This window comes from Podarcis filfolensis (genome assembly GCF_964270895.1).
Source record: "Podarcis filfolensis genome assembly, chromosome: 4".
NCBI lineage: Eukaryota > Metazoa > Chordata > Lepidosauria > Squamata > Lacertidae > Podarcis > Podarcis filfolensis.
Genome location: NC_139607.1, coordinates 87505229 through 87519125, shown reverse-complemented (window position 1 = coordinate 87519125; position 13897 = coordinate 87505229). Strand labels below are relative to the sequence as shown.

General features: G+C 46.4%; 1 protein-coding gene across 7 annotated transcripts in view; it reads left to right on the top strand.

The window, feature by feature from the left end:
* Nucleotides 1-13611, top strand: part of AMOTL1 (angiomotin like 1) — a 78453-nt gene extending 64842 nt beyond the window's left edge. For all 7 annotated transcript variants that reach the window (XM_083609646.1, XM_083609645.1, XM_083609649.1 and 4 more), the window contains 5 exons: nt 866-1056; nt 3829-3954; nt 5910-6136; nt 7708-7983; nt 9805-13611. In XM_083609646.1, the coding sequence (XP_083465772.1) occupies nt 866-1056; nt 3829-3954; nt 5910-6136; nt 7708-7983; nt 9805-9917 (933 nt within the window). In that variant the 3' untranslated portion in view covers nt 9918-13611. The remainder of the gene's footprint in view (nt 1-865; nt 1057-3828; nt 3955-5909; nt 6137-7707; nt 7984-9804) is intronic.
* Nucleotides 13612-13897: the final 286 nt, after the last annotated feature.

Genomic DNA, 13897 nt, shown 5'->3' with positions numbered 1-13897 from the left:
TCAAGGTGCTGCTGATCACATTCACACTATACATTTAAAGCACTGTTAAAGCACTTTAGCAGTTGTTTTAGCAGCGCAGATGCATCTAGCACTTTCATTATACAGCTTTTGGTGAATGCTGAAGCTGCACCTCTGTACTCTGGCCTCTGACACCTGAGATTTGTGTTTTCAGGACCCGCCCTATTCCTGTGACACTGATTTGTTTAATACTCAATTTAAAATTGTCGTAACCACCCCCTGAGGTTTCCTGTTGAAGGGTAGGTGATGATGGCACCCCCCCCACAGAGCTACAATTCCCAGCACCTATAACAGACTATGGGATGCGGGTGGTGCTGTGGGTTAAACCACAGAGCCTAGGACTTGCCGATCAGAAGGTTAGCGGTTCAAATCCCCGCGACGGGGTGAGCTCATGTTGTTTGGTCCCTGCTCCTGCCAACCTAGCAGTTCGAAAGCACATCAAAGTGCAAGTAGATAAATAGGTACCGCTCTGGCGGGAAGGTAAATGGCGTTTCCATGCGCTGCTTTGGTTTGCCAGAAGCGGCTTAGTCATGCCGGCCACATGACCCGGAAACTGTACGCAGGCTTCCTCGGCCAATAAAGCGAGATGAGCGCCGCAACTCCAGAGTCGGCCATGACTGGACCTAATGGTCAGGGGTGCCTTTACCTTTACCTTTATAACAGACTACAGTACCCAGAATTCCTTGGAGGAAGCTGTGATTGTTACACATGGTATAAGAATGTGGCATCTGTGCTATAGTAGTTATGATGCTGGGCTAGATGAAACTGATTGGCTCCAGCAGGCCTCTTCTTTTTGTTTTGTTTCTGGTGGTCGCTGCTAACTCTGTTTTTGTTTGCTTTTCTCTAGCGGCAAGGGAGCTACCAGTCAGCCCCGCTGCCAGAGTACAACGTCCCTGCGTTAATGGAACTGGTGCGTGAGAAGGAGGAGAGGATTCTGGCTCTGGAAGCCGACATGACCAAGTGGGAGCAGAAGTACCTCGAAGAGAGCGCCATCCGGCATTTCGCCATGAACGCCGCTGCGGCAACTTCCACGGAAAAGTAGGGAAATGGCTAATGGAAGAAAGAGTCTGTCAGCATTGTTTGTGTTTGCCTTCTTAAAAAGAAGAAAATGAAAACGTACATTGGGCTCGAACCTCAAGTCAATATATAGATAAGGGTTTCCCAAACTTGGGTCTCCCAGCTGTTCTTGGACTACAACTCCCATCATCCCCAGCTAGCAGGACCAGTGGTCAGGGATGATGGGAGTTGTAGTCCAACAACAGTTTGGGGAACCCTGATGTAGACAATAAGCAACTGGAACTTGCAACAAAAACTGTGTACACACTATAAAGCACAACAGAAATATATTTCCCTACTGGAAAGAATTCTGAAGGGTTTCTGGGAATTGTAATTCTGTGATGAGTAAGCTACAATGCCCAGAATACTTAGAAAGAAAGAATGTGCCTTAAAATTATAATGTTTATGCAGCCAAAAGGCCGTCATATGGAGGCCTCTTTTCTGTGTTATAGCTAGTCACGGCCTCTTCACCCCATGTCACCCGCACAATGTCCATTTTCTCCTCCAACAGTCAGCCAGCATTTTGTGGCCACTTAAGCAAGCTTGGCCCTCACTGGGATGCTTTGACGTCTCCCACACCCACCTGGGGGCTTTCCCTCCTTGAAATATGCCTTGTGCTCCTGCAGACTTCTGCTGTGCGTGCTGATACCTCTTGTCTTGTGGGCGAGTGGTGGCATTTTAGTCACAAACGGATCCACATTTGCCCCTGAACTTCAGAAAGAGAAGGAAAGGGTTTTATAGTGACAAACTATTCAAATAGTCTTTGAATTCTGCAGAATTCTTCTTCAGGAAGATGAGTCGATACTGTGGATAAAGACTTGGCTGTAGGTGTTCTCCAGTAGTGGGTGACTTTTTGGGCGAATTTGATGACCATTTGTTTGTTGTTGTTCAGTCGTCTTAGTCGGGTTCAATTCTCTGTGACCCCATGAACCAGAGCATGCCTTGGAAACTATCACTTTCTTCTCAAAGCTTCTCCTTTTTTATGTCTGTGGAGTTTTCTTGGCAAAATACTGGAGTGGATTGCCAGTTCCTTCTCCAGGTGGATCACATTTAGTCTAAACTCTCAGCTATGACCTGTCCGTCTTGGGTGGCCCTGCATGGCATAGCAGGTGGTAAATTGCTATAGTGGGCATATAGCCTCTGTCTGTCTGCTGCGTCCTGTCTAGTGGAAAACTTTACTGCTTTTCTACTGCTTTTATTTTGGGTTGGGTGCAGATTTTGGTTTTCAAAAAAATCTGCTGTGGCTTCATGCTGCAGATGACTCACTTTGGGGAGAAAGAACATAGCTCAGTGTTCAAGTACCTGCTTAGCATGCAGAAAGTTCCAGGTAGAGTAATGAGAGAGTAATTAGATTTAGTTTACATTTAAAGGCAAACCTACCCAGCACTAGGTATGCGGGTGGTGCTGTGGGTTAAACCACAGAGCCTAGGACTTGCCGATCAGAAGGTTGCCGGTTCGAATCCCCATGACGGGGTGAGCTCCCGTTGCTCGGCCCCAGCTCCTGCCAACCTAGCAGTTCGAAAGCACGTCAAAGTGCAAGTAGATAAATAGGTACCACTCCGGCGGGAAGGTAAATGGCGTTTCCGTGCGCTGCTCTGGTTCGCCAGAAGCAGCTTAGTCATGCTGGCCACATGACTCGGAAGCTGTACACCGGATCCCTTGGCCAATAAAGCAAGATGAGCGCCGCAACCCCAGAGTCGGCCACGACTGGACCTAATGGTCAGGGGTCCCTTTACCTTTACCTTTACCCAGCACACACTTTCTGAAATGTTGACACGAACCGAAACATAGCCAGCCTTCTCCATATCTTGCAGTACAGTTCTTCAGCCGAGTATTTTGTGTCCCAAAAGTGTGTTTAAAGGTAAAGTGTGCACAGGAGTGCTAACAGTAGTGAACACGTTATATTAGGGGAAATTGCTTTGCAAAAATGTGTATTTCTGTATCTTGTGAATGTAACTTGTTTATGTTTAATACTGAATTTTACATTTTTGTGACCATAATAATAATAATAATAATATTTATTATTTATACCCCGCCCACTGTGGGTGGCTCACAACAGAATATTAAAAACATGATAAAACATCAAACATACAAAACTTCCCTAAACAAGGCTACTTTCAGATGTCTTCTAAAAGTCAGATAGTTGTTTATTTCCTTGACATATGATGGGAGGGTGTTCCACAGGGCAGGCGCCTCTGCCTAGGTCTTTCCCTACTGGAAAGAATTCTGAAGGGTTTCTGGGAATGGTAGGTGAATGGTAGGTGGTATTAAGTAAATAACTAAGTAAGGCAAAATTGCAGACACAAATGTGAATGAATGAATGAATTAGTATACCACCCTTCACCTGTAGATCTCAGGGTTGTTCACAATATAGGAGAAATGCACACCAAGCGGATGAATTTTCATGGGGACTTAAAAAGAAAAAAAGACTCGCAAACCGATGTGGAAATGTGGAGAGCAGAACATAAAAGTGGAGCTATGAAAAACTGTATTTTGACAGCTCTGCCCATCTCTAGCTCCGTGTTCAATCCCACGCCTCTACAGTTAAAAGGACCAAGAGACAGATCTCCCTCTGCCAGAGACCCCTGGAGAGCAGCTGCCAGTCAGAATAGAAAACATTGGGCTGGAAATGCAAATATTCTGACCTAGTATAAGGAAGATTATTTATGCTCCTTATCTTTTGACCAAATCAAAACTGAAGGTTTCCCCCCCTCTCTCTCTCCCTCTCTCTGTCTTTCTCTCTCTCGTTGCCAGGGACTCCTCAGCCATTAATCACTCACGGAACGGGAGCTACAGTGAAAGCTCCCTGGAGGTCCGCATGTGGCAGGAGGAAGAAGAGATTTTGCAAGCCAACCGACGGTGTCAGGACATGGAATACACGTAAGGAGCAGCTGTCAAGTAGCTACCATGGGATTTACATGAGCACCCGCAGCGCTGAAGCCTCTTGACTGTCTTGATATTCTGGCAGGCACACCAATTCAACCCCTTTGCGTTAGCCCTATTCCAAGGCATGGTGGTGGGAACATAGGGGCAGGCACAGCGTGAATGCGCAGCTCGTCTCTCCCTCTGACCCCATGAGCACCCAAATAAGACTCTAGTAAAAGCATGCTTTGCCAAATACTGTGGAGGCCAGGTATATACAGTGGTACCTTGGGTTACATACGCTTCAGGTTACACACTCCACTAAGCCAGAAATAGTGCTTCAGGTTAAGAACTTTGCTTCAGAATAAGAACAGAAATCATGCTCTGGCGGCGCGGCGGCAGCAGGAGGCCCCATTAGCTAAAATGGTGCTTCAGGTTAAGAACAGTTTCAGGTTAAGAGCAGACCTCTGGAACGAATTAAGTACTTAACCCGAGGTACCACTGTATAAATGAGATGGGTTGTATGGGGTGTTATGGAAGGGGTTGTACCTTTGGTGGGGGACACGTCATGCTCCTTCTGGTGTAGTTTGTCCACCTTTGGTCCCCACCCTGCCTGCACTCAGCTCTCACCTGTGGCTCCTAGAAGCTGTCAGCATGCAACAGCAGCCACACCCAGCTTCCAGTGGCCGGTTAAACCAGGTGAGAGTAGCCAATGGCTCTCAAACCCTCGGTGGGTTACGGACTTCCCCTGCAAGCAAAGACAGGCTCCGGCAGATTGACCGGACAAAACAAATAGTGGGTCCAACAGTCGAGAAGGCAGTTACTGCAGGTGATGTGTAGAGGGAAGTGAGGGGCAGGTAGGGTTAGGCAAGCTGGGAAGGTAGCCCATCTAGGAGAAGGAAAACTCCGCTGCCTTTGAGATATCTTCAGGAGAAGAAAAGGCTAAGGAGTAAACCCTACACCAAGGGTAGGCAACCTAAGGCCTGGGGGCAGGATCCAGCCCAATCACCTTCTCAATCTGGCCCATGGATGGTCTGGGAATCAGTGTGTTTTTACATGAGTAGAATGTGTCCTTTTATTTAAAATGCACTTCTGGGTTATTTGTGGGGCATAGGAATTCGTTCATATTTTTTTTCAAAATATAGTCCGGCCCCCCACACGGTCTGAGGGACGGTGGACCGGCCCATGGCTGGAAAAGGTTGCTGACCCCTGCCCTACACCAATCCAGAGGGGAGTCCCTAAGGCGGTTGGATGGTGCCTTGTAAGCCTCCTTCTAGCAACTCCTGGTGCCAAACGTATTGCTCTGCTTTCCTTTGGAGCACATCAGTGAGGTCGAAAGGGGGTCTTGTTGTCTGGGCAGCCCAGGACTTTCATACATGCTGCTCAGGCTTTCGCCCTGCGGAGGTCACTTTGGTGCTTCTATTGTAGCAGTTTGAAGGTGCACTCCATTGTCTCTGGAGACAGACAGGTGCCATCAATGTGTATGAAGGAGCAGTTTTGAGTTTCAGACATTCTACTGTTTGGTTATTCAAAACAGTACACAGAGCATTCCTCTTGCCTTATTAAGCACTTGGCAAAATTTTGCATTTTGATTTGTTTCAAATTAAAATTAGAGTTTTAATTGTGGATTCTCTGTGCTAAAGAATTTAAAGGTTCTGAACCTGGAAAGTCTGCTTTCTGCAACCTGTGAAAATTGAGCGGATTTCTGCAAATTTTATAATGTTGCAGTCAGGTTGAATCCACAGATATTCTCCCTCTGCGATAAACACTCACTCTCAGACACAGGAAACTAAATCTACACCACAACCATTGATAAACAGACTTTGCAAACTCCTACAGTTGCAGCTTGGGCACTTCTTTAAACAGATACCGGTACTAAAACTGAATTTGTCATACCAGCGTTGTGGGACCAGGCCGCCACCTTTCAAGCCTCTTCTCATCTCTGGAACACGTTTATCTGCATATTTTAACAGGATAAAGAACCTGCATGCAAAAATCATAGAGAAAGATGCCATGATCAAAGTGCTTCAGCAGCGGTCCAGGAAGGACCTTGGCAAAACTGATGCTTCAAGCCTGCGACCTGCTCGGTCGGTCCCGTCCATTGCTGCAGCCACTGGAACTCATTCCCGCCAGACGTCCCTCACCAGCAACCAGGTGGCCGAGGAGAAGAAAGAAGACAAGACTTGGAAAGGGAGCATAGGTGAGCTTTGGTGTTAGTTGGGCCTTGGCAAAGAGATTCAGCTCTCCCCATCTCTTAGTAGAACAGCTTTGGACTACAACTCCCATCAGCCCCTGCCACCTTATGCGTTGGCCCCAACCATTGCAATCCAAAACATAGGGAGGGCACCAGGTTGGGCAAGTCTACTTCCGCTGGTTCTTGTTGCTTTTCTGGCTGTTGCGTTTTATGAAAGTGGATTGTTGTTGTTTTTGCTTACTGAGTGAGTGGATGAATTCATTTGTTGTTACAAACATCATGGTCATTTCAACCATCACTAAAAAAAAGAAATACACATATACAAAATTTACATACATACACCATTACAAGGCAGAATCACCCAATTCATACATACAGTGTGTGTGTGTGTGTGTGTGTGTGTGTGTATAAAAATAAAAATTTGTTGTTGCTTTTCTTACTCTATATTGATTGGTGTTTTATTGTGTTGCAGTTTTTTTGGCTTTTTATGGGGACCCTGTGGCCGAAGATGCAGGGTAAAAATGACAATATATAAAATAGCACCAAAGGAGGAGATCAGCCAATTAAAAATGCTTGGTCAATGCACTTGGTCAAACAAAAGCCCTTGGCAGCTGGGGATTCACATTTTATAGCACTTTGAACTTAGGCAATAATAATAATAATAATAATAATAATAATAATAATAATAATAATAATAATAATAATGATGATGATGATGATGATACTGAAATATAAGTGACACACACACAATCAATTTAAAATAAGCAATATGAATTTTTAATTCATACAAGAGCAAGCATATGTCTTGGGTATTTGGTGAGTCAAATAATCACATTCGTTTCCATTAAGTGGCAAAGTTTAAATGCAGAACATTGTCAGTGGTGCATTCACATTTAAATTATTATTATTCTTTGCAATTGACACACAAGAGTATTGGTTAGTTCAAATCCAGATCTGATGTTCAGCTCCCACATTCCACTACTTTGGGGGCCTTTTTTCCTGCCTCCCTCCTTCAGCCTCAGGTTACCTATCTCTTTATCCCTTACTTCCCAGCTTTGTGAAAGCTCTTTGTCGCTTTCCCAGTAAAGCTGCTTATTCCCTTTCTTTCCCTAGGACACTCTTTGCCAAACTGGCAACTTACCCTTCCCTCACAGGACTTGTACTGCAAACGTCCCGCCTGCTTTGTTCTCTAAGCAGTTGGAATGTTTGTGGACATTCTGTGCCACCACGCCATCTTCAGCTAGTATGTTATCAAAAAGCTTCACTGTGGCAAGCACGGTACAATACAGCCACGCAGACCAGTCCATTTCCTAGTCATTGCTTGCAATTGTTCACTTTCTTGTTGTTGGTTCCATGGTATTGGCATTTTTAATCTAAATTGCTTGGATGGGAAAGACAAAATAACAGAGATGGGGCATATCTGGTGTTTTGTATTGTGTGTTGTATCTTCCCCCCTCCCTTTGTTTTAACGTGCTGTGTGGTTAATTTAAACCACTTTGAGCCTTTGGGAAAATAGAGTAGAACTTTAATTAAACCAAGGGGGTCATTTCCCTCTCTTGTTTCTCCTGCTCCTCTAGGATTGCTCTTAGGGAAGGAGACCCAGGACCAGTCGCCCATCCCTTTGTTGCCACCTCCACCTCCTGCCACACTGTCTTCTGGAATGTCCTCGTGGCCGGTGACTGTCTGCCACACTAAGACGGGGAGCAAAGACAGCAGCACTCAGACGGACAAAGCCTCTGAACTTTTCTGGCCAAACTCTGCCTCTTTTCCGGGCAGAGGGAAGTTGACTAACACCCCGGGGGGCAGCCCAGCCCTCAGGCACACTGCAGGCAGAGGCGTTGGAGAGAGGCCGGGTGAGTAAATTTGAACGCCATGGGCCTGGGAACAGGAGCAGGGCAGGGAGGGTGTTTTGAACTGCAGTGTGCAGAACCTAGAATTATGAAATTCTGTCTCCAGAAAAGAAAGCTTTAAATAGACCGTTGCCTTGCCTCCGCAATAGACTGGACGAGAGATGAACTGCTGCTCAATCCAGATAAGGCTGAGGCACTGTTGGTAGGAGGTTCCCTAGACCGGATGGCTGGGAGGTTGCCTGCTCTTGGTGGGGTTATATTCCCTCTGAAGGAGCGGGCACCTAGCTTGGGGGGTACTTCTGGACCCTTTGCTGTTGCTTGAGGCTCAGGTGGCCTTGGTGGCCCAGAGTGTCTTTTCTCAGCTTCAGCTGGTGGCCCTATCTGGACAGAGAAAGCCTAACTTCTGTTGTCTATGCTCTGGTAACCTCGAGGTTAGGTTACTGCAACACGTTATACATAGGGCTGCCTCTGAAGGCAGTTCAGAAACTTCACTTGGTGCAGAATTCAGCGGCAAGGTGGTTTGAGCATGTCCACACCAATCCTGATCCGACTGCACTGGCTGCCTATCAGTTCCCAGGCCCAATTCAGAGTGCTGGTTTTTGACCTATAAAGCCTTAAATGGCCGAGGACCACGATACCTCAAGGACCACTTTTCCCCATACGAACTGACCAGGACCCTCCAATTATCTGAGGCTGTGGTGTGCTTCCTCCTCCAGAGATCTGTAGGGCGTCAACATGAGAATGTGTCTTTTTGTTTAGGATTGTGCATCAGTTCTAAAGGAGCAGGTTATTGCTCTCCCCGCAGGCAGCGCCTTAAATCTGATTTATAGCATCACAGAGTGCTGTACCCAACCCCCAAAATATCTCAGATTAACTCCAGGAGACCATCACTTACCTCTGAAGGTCAAACTGCATGTTGCATTATATAAATTCCATTATTCTCTCTCTCCCCCCCCCCCCCATTTATTTTTATGCAGAGCAGCTGTAGGTGGCTGCAAGGTTGAGTGGGTGTCTGGCAGGGGAAGAGAATCTGCTGCACCCTTTCACTGCCAGCTGGTTTGCTTGCTTAGAATTGCTCCAAAAGCATCTGCTTTCCCATATCTGGGGGACGGGGGTGAGACACATGGTTCCCATATTTCCCCCCATGGAAAGCAGCACAGTTTTAAGCAATCAGCAACCAGCTGGTAGGAAGGAAACGGTTAAGTAGACTCTCCCCGCCGCCCCCAACTTCCCTTCTTCCGCTATCAGTTTTCACTTTAACTTTGATGCCACTCACAGTGTTTTTGCAAGTCTCCTCCACACTGTGCACTTAAAATGCCTTTATACCACTTTGACCAAAGTCCTGGGAACTGTAGTTTGCTAAGGGTGCTGAGAATTGTCAGGCGACACCCCCTGCAGAGCTACAATTCCCAGCGCCCTTGCCAAACTACAGTTCCCAGGATTCTTTGGAGGAAGCCATGATTCTTAGAGTGGAATAAGAGTACAGTGGTACCTCGGGTTAAGTACTTAATTCGTTCTGGAGGTCTGTTCTTAACCTGAAACTGTTCTTAACCTGAAGCACCACTTTAGCTAATGGGGCCTCCTGCTGCCGCCGCACGATTTCTGTTCTCATCCTGAAGCAAAGTTCTTAACCCAAGGTACTATTTCTGGGTTAACTGAGTCTGTAACCTGAAGCGTATGTAACCTGAAGTGTATGTAACCCGAGGTACCACTGTACTTTAAATTTGGTGACCAAGCCACACCCAAACAATTGGGAATTGTGGTAACGCAATGTGCACTTTGGCCCAAAGATCAACTTTCGCCCTCTTCACTGTTTCTCCACAGAGAACTCTCCCAGCCATGGCAAGCTACCGGACAGCAGCAAAGGCGGCAGGGTCAGCAGCCTGCTTCACAAACCTGAATTCCCAGATCCAGACATGATGGAAGTCCTTATCTGAAGCTACACTTCTCAGGTGCTGCCGTTTCCCCTGCTAGTGCACATAGCCCCCTGAAGGAGGGCGCTGCCGTCGTTGGCACTGTTGCTGCTGCTGCCGTGCAAAACTCAAGAGCTCTGGAGAATTTTACAAAACCGGACCAAAGAAGTTTAGATCTAGACGGCAAAACGAGACTTTTAAACAAAGCACAGAGCATGTGAGACGTTGGAGATGGGACATTTGGGATACCTGCTACGTACAATCATTAAAAAATTACATTGGCCAACGAGATGTGGATTTGAAAGAGCGACGGCAAAAGGAAGACATGAGCATCTGCATTTTCTGTCGGGGGCGGGGGAAGGAACTTTGGAAGGCACGGTCAGCATGCCAAGGACAATTCTGCAACCACCAAGTTAGTGGTGGTTGCTTTTTTTAATCACCTGCTAGCTAACCAGAGCAGCCACATTCCCTCTGTGAAATGTTTTGTGCAACGTGCACCCCTGGGATGAGGGAGCAGGACTTCCCAATATTTAGACATCATCCCACTGCCTTCTTCCTGCTGTTTTTGTTTTCATCTCCCTCCTACCCACCTTTATAGAGAGAGAGACATGGTTAAAAACAGGGTGCGGAACAACGTGCCCTTCTGATAAATTTTCGCAACTCTTCGCCTCTATTTAATATTTATTGAGCAACGACAGCATGCGGTTGCCAGCACAGAAGCAGCAGGATCCTTCCTTGCTAAGAGGGCTTAGAACATGGGTAGCTGATGGGGGGGCCCTCTCCAGATGTGCTTGGATTAGAGCTCCTTTCGCCCCAGCTGAGAGCCAGGAGTGAGCTGTAGCCCTGTAACATCTGGAGAGCACAATGTTGGCTGCCACTGGCTTCAAATCTAATGTTATCTCACGCATTACAGGTGAGACATAGTTACCTCTTTCCAGTAGTAGTAGTAATAATAATAATAATTTTATTATTTATACCCCGCCCCTCTGACTGGGTTTCCCCAACCACTCTGGGCGGCTGGGTTGTTCTGCTGGGGCAAGAAACCTACCAGCCAAACAAAAATAGTCATTAAAAAGCACCTTAAAACCTGATTTGTGGTCTCATAAACTTTCATGGGCTTAGAGTTTCGAGCAGGGGATGTTCCCAGCTCTGCCTGGAGATATTGGGGGATTGAACCTGGGAACTTTCTGCTTTATCGCTGAACTATGGCTCTCCCTTGTCAAATACAGGCATGGAATCCTATGTAACAACAGCCTAGGAAGCTGCCTAGATGTCTGGGTGGTTTCAAGTAGATCAGCAAGGATTTTTCATTCCCGCTTGTTTAAGAACGGCAGCAGAAAATGCCCCCTCCCCCATTATACTGCTGAAATTAAGAAAACTGGGCGAGGGGGATCAAGAGGTAACTAGCAGAATGTGCTCGGGGGGTGTGTGGTTTGAGTTCAGTTCTCAGAACAGAATTCCCAGACTCAGAAACCTTTAAGTGTAAATGTACGCCTTTTGCACCAATTGCGGTTGGCGGTTCTCAGGATTCTTGTATAAAAACAAAGTCAGTCCCACAGTCCTGAGGTCTGCCCACTGCTGCTATAAACAGGTTTGTTTCAGTGTCCCTTTTCCTAGGTTTCCTGCTAGTTTTCCAAAACTGTTTGATGTGTGGCCGTGCATGTTTTGCGAGGGCTATAAGCTTTGCTCTTCCGTCTCGTGCAGGTTCTGTGAAAATGCTGAGCAGTTTAGCAGTGCTTTGTCTATTAAACCAACCACCAAGCTCTTAACCCTAACTCTTAGAGATTCAAACAGTGGTATGCCATCTGCTTTGTGCATCTATCCCAACCAGCAAGGGTGACTCCAGGAAGCCACCCAGGTTGCCCTGTTGTCTTTGTTGAAAGGCCAAGTGGAAACTGAGCATAATACATACTCTTCCAATGTGTGATTCCTGGCAAATGGAGGGTACAGCAAAAGCCATCATGATTAGTAACCACTGACAGACTTGTCTTCACATACATGCATCAAGGAGACCTAGACAAGCTTAGCCTCCTATGTCATACATGCTTGGCTCAGCAACACTTAGCAAGTGGGATCCAAACGTAAGTTTCACTTGGTTCCTGTTGGAAATCAGTGGGACAACTTTCTGCGTTGGATTTCAATGGGACCCAAAGTTCAGCTAACTAATCTGGATCCAGCCTGTTACGTTTTTGCATTGGATTTATTACTATGGATTTATACTTGGCCAACAGGGTTTTGTGTGCCGTTGTTGGTCTGGGGAGGTGGCTGGGATGTGCATTTTCACCCACGTTGTTAGGGAATAGGGATGGGGAATGAACACCCCTGTCCCCACTGTGCCATGCCAATAGGGATTGCATTGGATGTCTTTAGTTTTTCCCCCATTGGTCACTTGCTGCTGTGCTGTACTCTTTTTTTCTGAATGAACAATTCAGTAAGCTTCTGTACAGTGCTAGTAACTATTTGTTCCAAGAAACGTCTCCGCATTAACACCCAATTCGTACCTCTTGATGAGGCGTTATGTGCAAATAAGCCTCCCAGAGCCTGTAGAGGCTGTCAGCCCTCAAAATAACTGTAAACAGCAGCACCTTGAAATTCCACACACACTTCTCCTTGCCCGACCCTTCAGACAAGGAGAGAGCATTGCTGCCTTTTGCTAGAAAGAAATCAAGGGCTTTCCTTGTTCCCTCTAGCACAGGGATGAAGAACCTGACACATTTCAGATATTCTTAGACTCCAACTCCCATTGGCCCAAGCCAATGGGGCCAATGTTTTGGTATGATGGGACTTACTGTCCTTCAGCATCTGGAGGGTTACAGGCTCCCTAGCCATACATAGTGCTGCATTCCACAAGAGTGAACAGGCAGCACCAAGGACTCTGTTTGCATGGGTAGGGCATGGAGAGAACTGGAAAGGCATGGCTGGCTGGCAGTTTGGTGGACCTACTACAGTCACTTGGAGGCTACTTCAGCTCACTCATTATTACGGAGCAAACGCAGGAATCAGGGCTGTATGTGACATAGTTTGCTCATTGTGCTGGTCCCGAGGTGCAGTTTTAGGAGAATTATCCTGCAATTTCCTCCTCCTGTATATCTATATTGATGTGCCTTTGTACTTGTAGCATTCAGTTAAGCACCACTTACAACAACATCCCAAGGGTAAATTTACAGTGTCAATGACGCTTGCGTTTGGCAGGCTATGAACTCCATATATATTTGAAAATTTACAGCCCAAAGGATCAGGAAAGTCCATGCTTGCTTCTCTAGTTGTGCTTGATGTTTTAATGCAAAAAAGAGAGGTTTCTCTAGAACACCCCAAGTTAGAGCACAGTGTATGTGGAATACTGCTGTTATGACTAAAGTGGTGGCTTAACCTTTAGCAAAAATGTTTCTGCCCCTCCTCGAACACCTTGGCTTGTGTGTTACAGTATTGTGCTGTGTGACACTTGTGTTGTATTAATATTACAGGTAAACGGGTTGTAAGATAACGTCAGATTGCTTCCCTCCCCCTTCCCCCAGTTGTCCTTCTGTTGTACAGAATGGCTGGTGTAGAGCATCGTTCAGCTGGAGTGTGTTTGTACATACATGGGGCAGGGAGGAATCAAGGAGTTTATACACCTCCCACGAGAAATACTGATGGCCTTGGGCCTGCCAAAGATTTTTCTCCTCTGCTGCTTAAATTTGTGCCTTAATATTGTATATAATAAACGTATACAGTGGTGCGCCCCTTTGACTTTTTTGGTTTTAAATGGGTTGGAGGGGAGCATATTGTCTTGTTTCAGAGCATTTGGGAGGAGCTGGTCAGCAAGAACACACACTATGTCAGTGAAATCATCTCTCTCTCTTCAAAGAAACAAAACAGCACAGGAGGCCAGGCCTAGCAAGCCCAGCAACTCTGCCCTAATGTGTCAGTTGAGAAGACTGAAGGTCCCCGAGTTTCCTCTTCTCTTGGGTCCTTCCCAAGGGAGACTCCATCGCTGTGCCTGTCTTTGCTTCTCCCTCTTCATG